At 38.1% G+C, this 18,021-nt stretch overlaps 1 protein-coding gene across 1 annotated transcript in view; it reads left to right on the top strand.

Annotated features, from left to right (window-relative positions):
* The window catches only part of CDK18 (cyclin dependent kinase 18), a 455,832-nt gene that overhangs the window by 194,166 nt on the left and 243,645 nt on the right, over positions 1–18,021 (top strand). The window contains exon 3 of the mRNA XM_053706616.1: positions 1,045–1,169. Within this exon, the coding sequence (XP_053562591.1) occupies positions 1,045–1,169 (125 nt within the window). The remainder of the gene's footprint in view (positions 1–1,044; positions 1,170–18,021) is intronic.

The raw sequence follows: 18,021 nt of genomic DNA, 5'->3' as shown, positions 1-18,021 counted from the left end.
TGATAAGAATGAAAATACATTAGAATTCGGTAATCAAATGTTATTTCCGGGTTTCAAATGTTACTTTTGTTTTCTAATGTTTATAATTAAATAGAATATCCACATTCGAAATTTTGAATGCAACATTCAAATTAACAAATACTATTCATAAGTTCAATAGTTCATGGGGTAGGGAATATAATAAATTGATACATAATAGATACAAATATATCAATTCAAATGTTTCTATATCGAATATTGCATAATTTGAATATTACATTTAAAGAGAGCATTAGAAATACTATTACAAATATATGAATTTTTTTTTTTTTAAATTCAAATATTGCAGAGTTCTAATCAAATTATTAAAAAAAATTAATAGAATATTACTTTTAAAGAAAGCATTAGAAATAATATTACATTAAACAAATGTTAGAATGTATTTGCCCATCCCTATAAGGATGTCATGATCTCAAGCTGAAGAGTATTTGGTTTATGAGTAATTTGCAAGAGAACTTCTTCACAGAAATGGTGGTTGATTAATAGAATAAACTTTATTTAGAGGTGGTAAAGACAAACACTTTGGGGGCTCCAGGAATGCCCAGGATAAGCATAAGGCTATCCTTCAAACTAATTAAAGGCACTTTAAGCACTAAGTGCATTTTATAAGCAAAGTATTAAGGTTATTCTCCGCCTCCAACTAGTCGTTAGTGCTGCCATGTTGAAATCTAGCTTTCACTGCATAACAGTGCTGATGTGTTTGCACATCAGATACCTGAAGTGTTACCTAGGTACCATAATGACAGCACACATGACTAGAGGGAAGTGCATGACATGTATTTAGAGTTTAATGTCCCTTTAAACTTACACTGTATAGAATATTTGCACAGATATGTTGTGCCTATGGTTCTGAATTGTCAAAATCTTTTTCTTTAATCTGTTTCTTTCCTATTGACTTTCTTAGGCCTAGATTCCTATGTTCCTCTGTGAAATATAAATTTTGCAAGTTATTTAAAACATTTTTACCATATTTGAGTAATTTATTATGTGTGCCCTTCCCTTCAGGTCTTGGTCATTCTCATCTACAGCTTTCTCAACTTAGCCCAGGCACAACGGCTCTGTCCCCATCAGATGGAGAAGGTTTCATGATAAATTGCAGGAACCCTGGTCCTCGGCGTCTCTCCATTGAGGTGGGTAAATCCTGCATTTCCTTTTTAAGGAAAATTGCAACCTGAAGGCAAATTCCTTCATTTTAAGGTTTAAAATGAACCGACATATAGCAGTTGTATTTTTGGTATATTACAAAATGTTGGTGTATATTTTGTTTTAAAATCACACACAGAAAATTATCAGCACTGAAATGGAGAGTGGAACCAAAAATTTAAACTATAATGGTTCTACCTTATACCCTATGGGGGAGGTTATCAGGACCCCTGGTAAATAATACACTAATATAGCAAGGCAAACGCTTGTAGCGTAAAATACACAGACACAATGTAATTAAAAAAGAGAGAGGTACTGAAAAATTAAAACGAACTGGCAGCCTTAATAGACCACTAATGTAGAATAGATAGTCACCAATTTGGAATTTCTGTGTGTTATTTTTATAGGGGTGGAATCCCAGAAAATTGTCCCACACAGTCTCCTCCTGATGGTGGCCAAAATAGACAATCCACTGGTGTTGCTTGAATTGAAAACATGCCATTGGCGCTTCTCCTGGAAGGTGAATATCTATAAAACAGAACACAAGCGCAACCCAGATTCAAAGTAGCTAAATGATTTACCTAAGCAATCTTAATGCGCATACATACATATGCACTCATAAAAAAGTGGATAACATAAGCATATCATCAATATTCCCAGCTTAGCTTTGTCTGCAAATTCGTTTGAGATCCAATCGATCCCTCTGTTAAAAAGACTCCTCCAATTTAAAAGTTGCCAACACAAGGCTTACCAAACACACCCACTCTATGATTGGGTAGCACGTATGACGTAATAGCCAATCGGGGACATTCAACTAAAGTTCCGCCGTGTATGAATATGAAAATGTTAACCTTCGCTACTATAGAATGGATTGCCTATCTCTACGGTTATCAGCTGCTAATAGCTAAAGTATATTTCATCTTGCCACATTTGTAAAGGCGATGGCACACTTATTATGTGAAACCTGAGGGGGCGGTCCCAAATAAATCCTTTTACCCCCCCGATATAATGTATCAGTGTCAATTATATGTGAAAGATCCATTAAATATCGTACTTCCCAATATAATGTGGGTGTGTTTTTACAAATTGATATTCCATATTGGAGTTTAAAAACATATAATGGAAAAATTCATCAAAAAATATAATAAATAATAAATACATTCATCTGAAAGAAAAAACACATATCGTGACTTATTCAACATAAATATACATATCTTTTATCGAGTTATATAGTAATGAACATATCAAAATATATGCTATACACATCACCTCCCCCCCCAAAAGATGGAGAACCCTATATAATATGATACAACATATCATATATATAACATAAAAACAAAATATATGATTGCTAAGCAGTACCTAATCCATAAAAGCTTGGAGATCTAAATCCACATTGAGCCTATGGGGGAAAGACTTCCTAATTTATGGATCCATTTCATCTTACAGTTTTGCAGATTTAACAGTCTCTGTGTATTATTCTTCATAAAAGGTATGGTTTCAATAACCATCACTCTCAGTGAGTCAGGTCTCATACTGTGAAATCTACCAAAGTGCTCTAATACAGTATGTTGTTTGAACCCTTTCTCAATGTTTGTAATATGTTCATAGATCCGTTTTTTTTTTCTTTTGGTCCTACCAATATAAATTAAATTACAGCTACAGATGAGCATGTATACTGCAAAAGTGGTATTGCATGGAGAACGGATTTTAATCTTAAAATCCTGATACCATCCCAGTTATGGAATTTGTCTCCTGGTTTTATTAATGGGCACAAACAACAGTTTAATCTTCTACATTTATATAGACCATTACTTTTAATTCAACCATCCAGACTATGTACCATCCTGTTTAATCTCAGGTTTATCTTGTATATCCCTTGAATTTAGTTTCAAGGGTGCTAATATGTTTTTTTAGTTATAATTTCTTTTATAAACAACACTGGGCCCTTCTGCTATTTCCTTACCTAAAATAGGATCTAATTTAAGGACATTCCAATGTTTATTTAAAGCCGATTTTATTTTTTATGCTCCTACACTATAAGTGGTAATAAATTTAATTTCATCATGTTTTTTAGTTTTTATATGTGTATGTAACAGAACATCTCTGGAGATGCTAGCTGTTTTTTCCCTAACAGTCACAACCAAATTCTGATTTTGAATTTCTTCTCAAGAATGTCTGCCTCCCTAAAAAAAGTCTCCATCCATAGTGCAGTTCCTGCGAATCCGCTGGAACTGCCCATAGGGAATATAGGACTTCCAACTAGGTAACTGGCTGCTATTTGCATTAAGGAAGCCGTTACTATCAGTAGGCTTCCTGTAGTTATTTACTGCCACTGTATTGGTTTCAGGATTGCAGAAGAGAGTAAGGTCCAAGAAATCTATTTGGTCTCTCTCTACCCTATGTGTGAATGACAAATTATATGTGTTCTCATTGTTGTGAATAAAAAACTGTTCTGCTAAGATACTATCCCCTCTCCAATTAAAATAACCTCATCGATATTTCGTTGGTAAGCCATTATATTCTCCTGAAATGGATTATTGTTCCATATATATTTATCTTCAAAGGATGCCATATAAATGTTGGCATAGGATGGGGCCATCGTGGTACCCATCGCTGTGCCCTGCACTTGTTCGTAAAATACATCATTGAAGTTAAAATAATTATGGTCCAGGATGAAGGAGATACTATTGACCATAAATTTCATTTGTGATGGGGGAAGATCACTATTAGCACTGTATTCTTAGATTGCTTTAACACCAGCTTTGTGTGGGATTCTGGTGTATAGTGCCGCCACATCGCAAGTCATCCACTTACATTCTTCATTCCATTCCATCCCTTTTAAATAACTGTATGGCTTCCCTGGTGTCCTTTAAATAAGATTTAATGTTTTTTACAATAGGTTGTAAAAACCAATCAATATAAGCCGATAGATTGCTGATGATGGAATTGATCCCAGAAACTATAGGTCTACCTGGCGGGTTAACACTATCCTTATGTATTTTCAGGAGATGATAAAATATAGGAATTTTTGGGATAGGGGTATAAATATAATTAAATTCATCTCGAGTCAGGATATTCTCCTCTTTTGCTATACTTCAAAAAGTTCAAATAGATCCTGATGAAATTTATTAGTTGGATCCTCCCTCAATTTAAAGTGCCAGTAAACCTAAAAAATAATGTTATATAATTCTGCACATAGTGCAGAATTATATAACATTATATGAGTGCTAGCTTTATAAAACCTAATATAACCAGTAAACTTTTCTAAACAAACAGGGTTTTCCAGACCCGCCCTCTGTGCTCTACTGAGCGGGTCTGGTTTCCCCTCAGAGCGCATCTGGCCAGCTGTCTAGTAACAGCCCGGCTCGACTGTGCCATTACACTTAATGCAGCTCGCTCCTGCTCCAGGAGTGAGCTGCATTGAGTGTAATGGTGCGGTCGGGCCGGGCTGTTACTAGACAGCTGGCCAGATGCGCTCTGAGGGAAAACCAGACCCGCTCAGTAGAGCACAGAGTGCGGGTCTGGAAAACCCTGTTTGTTTAGAAAAGTTTACCGGATATATTAGGTTTTATAAAGCTAGCACTCATATAATGTTATATAATTCTGCACTATGTGCAGAATTATATAACATTATTTTTTAGGTTTACTGGCACTTTAAATTGAGGGAGGATCCAACTAATAAATTTCATCAGGATCTATTTGAACTTTTTGAAGAATTATATAACATTATTTTTAGGTTTACTGGCCCTTTAACATATGTTTTCACATCATTTAGCAACCTATTTGCCTCTTGGACATAAACTGCCCTATCTTGAACAACAATACCTCCACCCTTATCTTCCTGTCTTATCACAATATTTGGATCCCTTTGAAGGTCTCTAAGGGCTGCTCTTTCCTGGGTGGTGAGATTGTTGTTGTAGTTATTAATGGTAGATTTCTCAATTTTATCAAAATACTTATTAAATTCCGCTGTGATCAATTTATTAAAAACAGGGAGATACTCCCCTTATGCATGTGTGGGGTAAAAGGAAGATGGTCTCTTTAAATTACTATGTCTAAATTTAAGACCCTCATCGTGTGTATTAAGATCAAGGAGATCTTCTACTGGCTTAGGTATTTCTTGACCCAAAGTGGTATCTGATTCCTTTTCCAATTCTCTTAGATGGAGACAAATTCTATAACCAGGATGGGTCTCAGGATTTTGAGATTAAAATCTGTTCTACATGCAATACAACCTTTGCAGTATACATGCCCAGCTGTAGCTGTAATTAAATTTATATTGGTCGGACCAAAAGATAAATAAAAAAACAGATCTATGAACATATTACAAACATTGAAAAAGGGTTCAATCAACATAGTGTATCAAAGCACTTTCGTAGATTTCACAGTACTGAGAGTGATGGTTATTGAAACCATGCCTTTTATGAAGAATAATACACAGAGACTGTTAAATCTGCAAGAGTGAGAGACGAAATGGATCCATAAATTAGTGAGTCTTTGCCCCCACGGGTTTAATGTGGATTTAGATCTCCAAGCTTTTATGGATTAGGTAATGCTTGGCAATCATATATTTTTTTAAAGAAACTAGGTTGTATCATATTATATAGGGTTCTCCATCTTTTAGTGGGGGGGGGGGGGTGATGTATATACCATAGATTGTGATCTGTTCACTACTATATGACTCGATGATAGATATGTACATTTATGTTGAATAAGTCACGTTATGTGTTTTTTCTTTCAGATGAATGTATTTATTATTTATTATATTTTTTGATGAATTTTTCCATTATATGTTTTTAAACTCCAATATGGAATATCAATTTGTAAAAACACACCCACATTATATTGGGAAGTACGGTATTCAATGGATCTTTCACATATAATTGACACTGATAAATTATATCTGGGGGAGTAAGAGGATTTATTCGGGACCGCCCACTCAGGTTTCACATAATAAGTGTGCCATCGCCTTTACAAATGTGGCAAGATTAAATATACTTTAGCTATTAGCAGCTGATAACCGTGGAGATATGCAATCCATTCTATAGTAGCGAAGCTTTACATTTTCATATTCATACACAGCGAAACTTTAGTTGAATGTCCCCGATTGGCTATTATGTCATACGTGCTACCCAATCAGTGAGTGGGTGTGTTTGGTAAGCAGTGTTTTTAAACTGTTTCAGACATGGAACATGTTATACACTCTGTAAATCTCTTGACAAAGTCTGCTAAGGTGGCAGAGGAGACGCGTTGATTCGGAGGCGTTTCAAAACATGGAGGATTTGAATCTTTTAGCCTTGTGTTGGCAACTTTTAAATTGGAGGAGTCTTTTTAACAGAAGGATCGATTGGATCTCAAACGACTTTGCAGAAAAAGCTAAGCTGGGAATATTGATGATATGCTTATGTTATCCACTTTCTTGTGAGTGCATATGTATGTATGCGCATTAAGATTGCTTAAGTAAATCATTTAGCTACATTGAATCTGGGTTGCGCTTGTGTTCTGTTTGACAGATATTTTGTTTTAATTATTTTTAATGGAAACATTATTACCTTAGGAGATTGTCCCCCTTAAAGGGACATTAAACCCTGTGACATAAAAGGGACTTTAAACACATATGTTAGATAAGAAGAACACGTTTAAACACAGGGACACTTAAAAGTTATAAGCAGCACCTACTACTTTATAAAGACTTAGGGGTAGATTTATCAAGCAGCGGATACTGCAATCTACCCCAACGTTTCAGGTCCGCTTGAAACTTAAGTTAAGAAGGAAAGGTTGTAAGACCGCTGCTCCTTAACTTGTCCGCCACCTCTGAAGTGGCGGACAGCAATCATCCCGATCAGGATGATTGACAACCCCTGCTAGCAGCCGATTGGCCGCCAATGTGCAGAGGGCGGCATTGCACAAGCATTTCACCAGAAATGCTTGTGCATTGATAAATGCCGACAGCGTATGCTGTCAGCATTTATCGATGTCCGCCCGACATTTGATAAATCTACCCCTAAAATTTTACACTTATATATTCAATATGTAAACAGCTAATAGAATTCAAAGAAAAATACATCTACGTATTATTTTTGAGCTAATCTTTACTTTAAATACATTATTATATCTAGCATTTATTTTGCGCTAAAATGAATTTTAAACATATCTTGCTCTTGTGTAAAAATTGTGCTTTGTACTTACGTGCCAGAAAGAGGTCAAATATCAAAATCCCTAACCTAGATTTTCAAAATGCTGCAGATTGGCTGAGCCAGCTGTTTGATTTGCAGCATTAGCATCTGCAGGTTACTTAACTTGCTTTTGGCTTCTCTAGGGAGCATGGGACACAGCACACAATTTGTACACAAACGTAAAAGGAGTTTAAAGGGACATAAAAACCAATTTGATTATTTCATGATTTATATAGAGAATACCATTTAAAAAAAAAACAAAAAAACTTTCCACTTTATCATTCTCTTGGTATTTTTTGTTGAAGGAGCAAAAATGCACTACTGTGAGCTAGCTGAACACATCTGGTGAGCCAATTTCAAGAGGCATATATGTGCAGCTACCAATCACCAGCAAACTTTCAGTAGTGCATTGCTGCTCCTGAGCTTACCTAGGCATGGTTTTCAACAAAGGATATCAAATTAGATAATATAAGTAAATTAAAAAGTTGCTTAACATTACTTGCTCTATCCGAATCATAAAAGTTTATTTTTTTTCCATAAGGTAAGGAGAGTCCACAACTTCATTCCTTACTGTTGGGAAATACAACACCTGGCCACCAGGAGGAGGCAAAGACACTCCAGCCAAAGGCTTAAATATCCCTCCCACTTCCCCTATCCCCCAGTCATTCTTTGCCTCACTATAGGAGGTGGCAGAGAAGTGTCAGAAGATTTGGATAGTCCTGTAATGGGTATGTTCCCTTCAAGAAAGGACTGGAGTTTTTAAGTAATCATGCCAACCTCTCAGTGAGAGTATTGATGACAGTTAGCGTCTAGAGATGCAGGGAAAGTTTTTCTGTGAACCCATCGAGACTGTCTAAATTAAAAGAGAGAAGCGCTCAACCTAGGAACGAATAATACTATATTAGCATGTTCTATGGCTAGTTACCACCCAAGAAGCAGCCTCTTTTTGCTCAACATTTGTCTTGAACCTTCCTGTAGCATATCAGTCTGATCTTGACTTAACAGTACAGTCCAGCTCCGAAATACCAGGCAATCCCTGTCTAAACAAAGGAAACAGCAAAACCCCAGACATACCTTTCAGCCTAGTGTGGTTTATTGTGAGGAGGCCGTGGTTTGCCCGCCTGCTCAATTTTGTTCCATTTGCCTAAGCACTGTTCTAAAGTCTAAGAAGGGAGACAAGCCTGCTAATACTCATAGCGCTATTAGCCCCTCTGAGCCATTTACCTCTCAGGAATCTGGGTCCCAAGAGATTAATACCCTTTCTACACTACCTGCTCCACATGCAGTTCCCCGCGGCTCAACTAATCCTCCATCTGGAGGGGGGTATTCTCCGGCAATTTTACAGCAGTTACAATCAGCGGTGTCTGCGGCCCTGAGTGCCTTACCTCGCTCGCAAACGTAAGAGAAAGGTTAAACATAGTTCTCCTGACCTAGAGTCATCTAAATATTTGTCGGATTTAGCTACTATGTCCCAGATATCCGAGGATTAATTAACCTCTGTAGCTTCAGAGGGAGACTATAGTTTCTAGCCCTCCTTCAGTGGAGGAACCCTCCTTTAGATTTAAATTTGAGCATCTGCGTTTTTTATTAAAGGAAGTTCTGTCTACGCTAGAGGTTCCAGAGGCTACGCTCCCTGAGGAATCTAAGATCCCTAAATTAGACACGGTTTATGAAGACAGGAAGGTCCCTCTGACTTTTCCTGTGCCAGTTAAGATGGTGAATATTATTAGTAATGAATGGGAAAGAATAGGAACTTCTTTTTCCCCCTCGTCTACTTTTAGAAATGATTCTCGGTCCCTGACTCTCAATTAGATTTGTGGGGCTCCATCCCTAAGGTGGATGGTGCTATTTCTACACTGGCTAAGCGTACTACTATCCCTTTGCAGGATAGTTCTTCTTTTAGAGAGCCTATGGATAAGAAAATAGAAACCTTTCTGAGGAAGATGTTTCAACATACAGGGTTTTTATTTCAACCAGTGGCAACTGTAGTCGCGTTTGCTGGAGCAGCTACCTACTGGTGTGACACTCTGTCGGAGCTCATTGAGGTGTCGACTCCCCTCGAGGATATTCAGGAGCAGTGTTCCCTCTAAATTCAGTTTTGTGAGCGGCCCAGCAGTGAAACAGTTAATAAGGGAGCCACACATTTGCAGTTTGCATTGTATAGTGTGGGCTAATTGCTCTAATTAACTGTTTCACTGCTGGGCCACTCACAAAACTGGCCTTAGAGGGAACACTGTTCAGGAGAGAATTAAGGCTCTGAGAATTTCTAACTCCTTCATCTGTGACACGAATATGCAGATTATTCACCTAAAAGCAAAGGCTTTAGGCTTTGCGGTCCTAGACCGCCGGGCTCTCTGGTTGAAGTCTTGGTCTGTGGATATGGCTTCTAAATCCAGACTCCTTTCTCTTCTTTTCAAGGGGAAGATTTTATTCGGTCCAGGGCTGGACTCCATTTTTCTACGGTTACCGGAGGGAAAGGTGCCTTCCTACTGCAGGATAAGAAAAATAGGCCTAAGGGACGGCAATTGTCTAATTTAGGTTCCTTACATTCTGACAAATCACAACGACAGCAATCCTCATCTAAGTCCGAGCAGCCCAAGAGTAGTTGGCAGTCGGCTCAGTTATGGAGAAGTCCAAACAGAATAAGAAGCCCGCTGAGAACAAATCAGCAAAAAGGGGCGGCCCCCGATCCGGGATCGAGTCGAGTAGGGGGCAGAATGTCTCTCTTTTTCAGATGCTTGGTTCCAGGATGTACAGGATCCTTGGGTCCTGGAGTTTGTATCTCAGGGATACAGGATAGGATTCAAGTCTCATCTGCCCAGGGGCAGATTCCTACTCTCCAGTCTACAAGACAAGAAAAGAGGGCTGCATTCTTAGGTTGCATACAGGATCTCTCCTCTCTAGGAGTAATTGTTCTGGTACCTACAGAAGAAAGAGGTTTGGGGTTTTATTCAAACCTTTTCGTGGTTCCAAAGAAGGAGGGGACTTTTTGTTCCAATTCTGGACCTAAAGTGCCTAAACAAATTTCTGAGTGTTCCTTCTTTCAAGATGGAGACAATACGGCCAATCCTTCCTCTGGTTCAGGAAAGACAGTTTATGACCACCATAGACCTGAAGGATGCATACCTTCACGTTCTGATACACAGGGAACATTTTCAGTTCCTGATATTTGCCTTTCTGGACAAGCACTTCCAGTTCATAGCTCTTCCATTTGGCCTAGCTACTGCTCCAAGGATATGTACGAAGGTTCTGGGGGCTCTTCTAGCCGTTGCCAGAACACAAGGTATTACAGTAGCGCCTTACCTGGATGATATCTTGGTGCATCTTTTCATCTAGCGGAAGAACATTCGGAGTCCCTTCTCAATCTTCTTCAATCACATGGATGGAAGATAAACTTGGAAAAGAGTACAAGGGTGAATTTCCTGGGTACAATAATAGACTCCATATCCATGAGAATATTTCTCACAGATCAGAGATGTTGCAAGCTAACTTCTGCATGTCTTGCCCTCCAGGCCTCCTTGAGACCCTCAGTGGCTCAGTGTATCGAGGTGATCGGACACATGGTGTCCTGTATGGACATCATTCCTTTTGCCAGATTCCATCTCAGACCCTTACAACTATGCATGCTGAGACAATGGAACATTGACAATTCAGATCTGTCTCAACAGATTGTTCTGGACAGCCTGTTGAGAGACTCGCTCTCTTGGTGGCTCTGTCCAGATCATCTGTTCCAAGGCACGTTCTTCTTGAGACCGTCCTTGAAGATTGTGATTATGGACGCAAGCTTTTCCGGCTGGGGACCCATTTGGGGTGCCAAGAAGGCACAAGGACTGTGGACTCAGGAGGAACTCCGGGCAAACTTCAATGCCTTGAAGGCTTGGCCCCTTCTGGGTTCATCCCAGTTTATCAGATTCCAATCAGACAATATAACCTCTGTTGCCTACATCAACCATCAGGGGGGAGCAAGAAGTTCCTTGGTGATGAGAGAAGTATCTCAGATACTAGAGTGGGCGGAGACTCACAGATGTACGCTGTCAGCGATCCAACTGGACAACTGTGAAGATGACTTCCTCAGCAGGCAATCCTTTCACCCAGGGGAATGGTCTCTCCACCTGAGATGTTTGCAGAGATAATGCAGCTCGTGGGGGATGCCTAAGATAGATCTCATGGCATCCCACCTCAATACCAAGCTACCCAGGTATGGGTCGAGGTTGAGGGATCCTCAGGCGGAATTGATAGATGCCCTATCAGTACCATGGAGGTTCAGAATCATATATCTTTTTCCTCCATTACCGATCCTCCCTCGTGTGGTGGCTCACATTTTGCAGGAGCAAGCATCAGTGATTCTGATTGCTCCATTGTGGCCGCGAAGGACATGGTTTGCGGATCTGGTGGGGATGTCCTCATCTCCTCAGTGGAGGTTACCTTGTCGCAGAGATCTGCTAATACAGGGTCCCTTCATTCATCAAAATCCTAGATTCTCTGAGGCTGACTGCGTCTTAGCCAAGAGAGGGTTCTCTGAGAGTGTTATCGACACTCTGATTCAAGCTCGAAAGCCAGTTAATCATCGTATCTACCATAAATTGTGGAGGACTTACTTGTACTGGTGTGGAGAGCGTGGATTTTCCTGGCATAAGGTTAAGGTTTCCAGAATTTTATCTTTTCTCCAGGATGGACTGGAGAAGGATCTATCTGCTAGTTCCCTGAAGGGACAGATATCGGCCCTGTCTGTGTTACTGCACAAGAGATTGGCTAAGCTTCCAGATGTGTAGTCCTTTGTTAAGGCTCTGACTAGGATCAGACCTGTGTTTAGATCTGGGGCTCCACCTTGGAGCCTAAATCTTGTTCTTAGTGTTTTGCAGCAGGCTCTGTTTGAGCCTTTGCATACTGTTGAGATTAAATTGTTATCTTTGAAGGTTCTTTTTTTGCTGGCTATTGCCTCTGCATGCAGAGTTTCTGAGATTTCTGATTTACAATGTGACTCCCCTTATCTTGTTTTCCATGCTGATAAGGCGTACTAAATTAGGGTTCCTCCCTAAGGTGGTGTCGGACTGTAACATTAATCAAGAAATTGTTGTTCCTTCCTTTTGTCTTAATCCTTCTTCAGCAAAGGAACGCTTGCTTCACAATCTGGATGTGGTTCGTGCCTTGAAGTTCTATCTTCAGGCTACTAAGGAATTCAGACAATCTTCCTCTTTGTCATCTATACAGGGAAGCGTAAGGGGCAGAAGGCTACTACTACTTCCCTATCTTTGTGGTTGAGAAATGTCATCCTCTTAGCTTATGAGACAGCGGGGTGACAGCCCCCTGAGAGGATAACGGCTCATTCCTCTAGAGCAGTGGCTTCGTCCTGGGCATTTAAGAACGAAGCTTCTATGGATCAGATTTGTAAGGCGGCTACCTAGTCCTCCTTACACACTTTTTCTAAATTTTACGTTTGATGTGTTTGCATCGGCTGAAGCAGCTTTCGCGAGAAAAGTTTTGCAGGCTGTGGTGCCCTCAGAATAGAGACCGCCTCTTTTTTGTTCCCTCCTGTTATTCATTTAGTGTCCTCTGGAGCTTGGATATAGTTTTCCCAACAGTAAGGAATGAAGTCATGGACTCTCCCTGCCTTATGGAAGGTAAACATAATTTATGCTTACCAGATAAATTCCTTTCCTTTCTGGCAGGGAGAGTCTACGACCCTGCCCGTAATTATTTTTTTTGATGGGCCGCTCCCTTTTTATATTATTTCTTCTGACACCTTTATACCCTGATGTTTCTCCTACTTTTCCTTTTTCCCTCGGCAGAATGACTGGGGGATAGGGGTAGTGGGAGGGATATTTAAGCCTTTTGGGGTGTCATTGCCTCCTGGAGGCTAGGTGTTGTCTTTCCCAACAGTAAGGAATGAAGTAGTGGACTCTCCCTGCCAGAAAGGAAATGAATTTATCTGGTAAGCATAAATTATGTTGTTGGCTTTATTAGCCATTTAATGTCCATTTAAACCATTTTAACAGGTGTCAGGGATAATCAAAATGTCTTAAATTGTGATTTGAATCCTAGAGAAAACTTTACTCCTTGACCTAAAGGCTTCTCATTCAAATGTTTTTAATAACTTAATTTCACAATGTTTTAAACCAGATATCACATTTGGTTTAAAAAAAAATTATTTCAAATATCAAAATTTGCATTTGAATATTAAAGGGACAGTCTAGGCCAAAATAAACTTTCATGATTCAGATAGAGCATGTAATTTTAAACAATTTTCCAATTTACTTTTATCACCAATTTTGCTTGGTATTCTTAGTTGAAAACTTAACCTAGGAGGTTCATATGCTAATTTCTTAGACCTTGAAGCCCACCTTTTTCAGATTGCATTTTACCAGTTTTTCACTATTAGAGGGTGTTAGTTCACGTATTTCATATAGGTAGCACTGTGCTCGTGCACGAGAAGTTATCTGGGAGCAGGCACTGATTGGCTAGACTGCAAGTCTGTCAAAAGAACTGAAAAAAGGGGCAGTTTGCAGAGGCTTAGATACAAGATAATCACAGAGTTTAAAAGTATATTAATATAACTGTGTTGGTTATGCAAAACTGGGAAATGGGTAATAAGGGGATTATCTATCTTTTAAAACAATAAAAATTCTGGTGTAGACTGTCCCTTTAATTAAATTGAATGATAGGTATGATATATAGCATATATATATATATATGTGTGTGTGTATGTGTGTATATATATATATATATATATATATATATAGTATACAGTATACTATATTGTGTATATATATATATATATATATATATATATACAGTCCAGATAGAGGACAGCAAAATCTTACGCCAATTCAACTGCCAAGGTGCACTGCAAACCAATTCGTATCCTCTCCAAGAACACAGGCACTCACTAGTCTTATAAAAGGTAATCATGAAGCTTTTAATATTTTTGTCACATTTGATAAAGGCACAATGTTGTGCCGAAACGTCATGGTATTATAATCGTTTTAATGGATTGAATAAAGGATTACCTTTTATAAGACCAGTGAGTGCCTGTGTTCTTGGAGAGGATATATATATAAATATATACAGTATGTATATATATATATATATATATATATATATACATATATGTGTGTGTGTGTATATATAGTGTATATATATATGTGTGTGTGTGTGAATAATGTGTATGTATGTATATGCGTGTTATATACAGTATATATACAGTTGTGCTCATAAGTTTACATACCCTGGCAGAATTTATGATTTCTTGGCCATTTTTCAGAGAATCAACTGTGTTTACTCTTTTTAAATCATAATAACAACAGATACTACCCAAATTACCCTGATCAAAAGTTTATATACCCTGGTGATTTTTGCCTGATAACATGCACACAAGTTGACATAAAGGGGTTTGAATGGCTATTAAAGGTAACCATCCTCACCTGTGATATGTTTGCTTGTAATTAGTGTCTGTGTATAACAGGTCAATGAGTTTCTGGACTCCAGACAGACCCTTGCATCTTTCATCCAGTGCTGCACTGACGTTTCTGGATTCTGAGTCATGGGGAAAGCAAACGAACTGTCAAAGGATCTGCGGGAAAAGGTAGTTGAACTGTATAAAACAGGAAAGGGATATAAAAAGATATCCAAGGAATTGAGAATGCAAATCAGCAGTGTTCAAACTCTAATCAAGAAGTGGAAAATGAGGGGTTCTGTTTGATAACATACTGCATTCATCTTGGCATCAATTCTGACCAAATTTCCTATGCCTTTGTAGCTCACACATCCCCAAAACATCAGCGATCCACCTCTGTGTTTCACAGTAGGAATGGTGTACCTTTCATCATAGGCCTTGTTGACTCCTCTCCAAATGTAGCGTTTATGGTTGTGGCCAAAAAGCTCAATTTTGGTCTCATCACTCCAAATGACTTTGTGCCAGAAGGTTTGAGGCTTGTCTCTGTGCTGTTTGGCGTATTGTAAGTGGGATACTTTGTGGCATTTGCGTAGTAATGGCTTTCTTCTGGCGACTCGACCATGCAGCCCATCTTTCTTCAAGTGCCTCATTATTGTGCATCTTGAAACAGCCACACCACATGTTTTCAGAGAGTCCTGTATTTCACCTGAAGTTATTTGTGGGTTTGTCTTTGCATCCCGAACAATTTTTCTGCCAGTTGTGGCTGAAATTTTAGTTGGTCTACCTGACCATGGTTTGGTTTCAACAGAACCTCTCATTTTCCACTTCTTTATTAGAGTTTGAACACTGCTGATTTGTATTCTCAATTTCTTGGATATCTTTCTCTTGTTAGGTTTATCCAGTCCACGGATCATCCATTACTTGTGGGATATTCTCCTTCCCAACAGGAAGTTGCAAGAGGATCACCCACAGCAGAGCTGCTATATTGCTCCTCCCCTAACTGCCATACCCAGTCATTCTCTTGCAAGCTCTCAACATAGCTGGAGGTAGTAAGAGGAAAGTGGTAAAATATATCTTTTTTATATCCCTTTCCTGTTTTATAGAGTTCAACTACCTTTTCCCGCAGATCCTTTGACAATTCTTTTGCTTTCCCTATGACTCAGAATCAAGAATCGTCAGTGCAGTACTGGATGAAAAATGCAAGGGTCTGTCAGGAGTCCAGAAACTCATTGACCCTTTATACACATACACTGATTACAAGAAAACAGAACACAGGTGAGAATGGTTACCTTTAATAGCCATTCAAACCCCTTTGTGTCAACTTGTGTGCATGTTATCAGGCCAAAATCACCAGGGTATGTAAACTTTTGATCAGGGTCCTTTGGGTAGTTTCTGTTGTCATTATGATTTAGAAAGAGTAAACACAGTTGATTGATAATAAATGGCTTCAGTCAAACACTAACCACGAGTGAAAGAAAAGTTTTTGTGTTATCATTCATATTCTCTGAAAAATGGCCAAGAAATCATAAATTCTGCCAGGATATGTAAACTTATGAGCACAACTGTTTGTGTGTGTATATATATATATATATATATATATATATATATATGTGTGTGTGTATATATAGTGTGTATATATATATATATATATATATGTGTGTATGTATGTGTGTGTGTGTATAGATAGTACTTATTGGTTAAAACCATAATATTTAGAAAATGTTCAGCATTCATTTAAAATGAAAACCTTTGTCCAAAATCTCTAATCAAGAATTACCGAAGAAATGTTGCTATTAAGTTTTTTTACCTAAAAATCTAGCCTCATTTTTGGTGCAGTACAATGGATTTATAACATAACATAAATGTGTCTTCTTATACTGAAGGCAATAAAGCAATAAAGTTTGGCAATTAACCTTTAGCAAAAGAATACATTATGTGAATTATGCGCATGTTTTACAGAAATGTATTTGATTTCGTTCTTCACTATCTGAAGATAGATAGATAATAAATCACTAGGCCAAGATGAGAATATTAAGAAATAAGATATGCAGATAAATAAAATAGAGACATTATTTAGGGCAGGTTTCTTGGAAAATAATATATTCATATGTGAAAATCTTATTTTTTTCTCTTTAACTGTTACAAAATCAAAAGGGATAATGCAAGATAGAGATATTTATTTTCCCAGTGTGTGTGTGTTGTATGAGTGTGTGTGTGTGTGTTGTATGAGTGTGTGTGTGTTGTATGAGTGTGTGTGTGTGTTGTATAAGTGTGTGTGTGTGTTGTATGAGTGTGTGTGTGTGTGTTGTATGAGAGTGTGTGTGTGTTGTATGAGTGTGTGTGTGTGTTGTATGAGTGTGTGTGTGTGTGTTGTATGAGAGTGTGTGTGTGTTGTATGAGTGTGTGTGTGTGTGTGTGTGTTGTATGAGAGTGTGTGTGTGTTGTATGAGTGTGTGTGTGTGTTGTATGAGAGTGTGTGTGTTATTAACTTTTGCAACACTTTTAAAGGGACATAAACCATTTTTTTCTTCTTTCGGGATTCAGATAGAAAATACAATTTTAAACAACTTTCCAAATTACTTCTATTATCACATTTACTTTGTATTCTTTTTATCCTTTGTTGAAAAGCAGGACGGTAAGCTCATGAATGTGCACTTGTATGCAGAACTATATGGCAGCAGTTTTGAAACAATTTTATTTATTAGCAAGAGCACTAGATGGCAGCACTATTTCCTGTAATGCAGTGCTCCAGAAATGTGCACGCTACCTATCTAGATATCTCTTCAACAAAGAATAACATGAGAACTAAGAAAATTTGAAAATAATATGAATAAATTGGAAACTTTTTTTAAATTATATGCTGTCTGAATCATGAAAGAAAAAAAATGGGTTTCATGTCCCTTTAAGCTTGATTACAATCAGGAATAAAGTACTCACACATTATAGTCACTTTGCCAAAAATTGCAGCTATCTAGACCAAGCATAAAAAAGGGTTGCAAAGGTTTGAAGAACCCTGCTCTAGGGGATGAAAAATAACTATAGTGTTCAAATTACAGGAAAAGCAGACACAATAAATAAAGCAAATGTATTGCAGAGTATTTTTCTGTATACGTAATTTTATATTTTTAAGCAATACAGTTTGAGTTTAACGTTTACTATGTAATCTTTATTGACAAAGGATGAGAGAGATAATACTCAGAATCACGGTTTTCTTTTTCATAAATATTGTGAGGTGCCTAAATATTAGGCATGTGCATTCGGACTATT

This window comes from Bombina bombina, chromosome 3, assembly GCF_027579735.1.
Source record: "Bombina bombina isolate aBomBom1 chromosome 3, aBomBom1.pri, whole genome shotgun sequence".
Lineage (NCBI taxonomy): Eukaryota > Metazoa > Chordata > Amphibia > Anura > Bombinatoridae > Bombina > Bombina bombina.
Note: the sequence above shows the minus strand (reverse complement) of the source record. Positions and strands in the feature narration are given on the sequence as shown.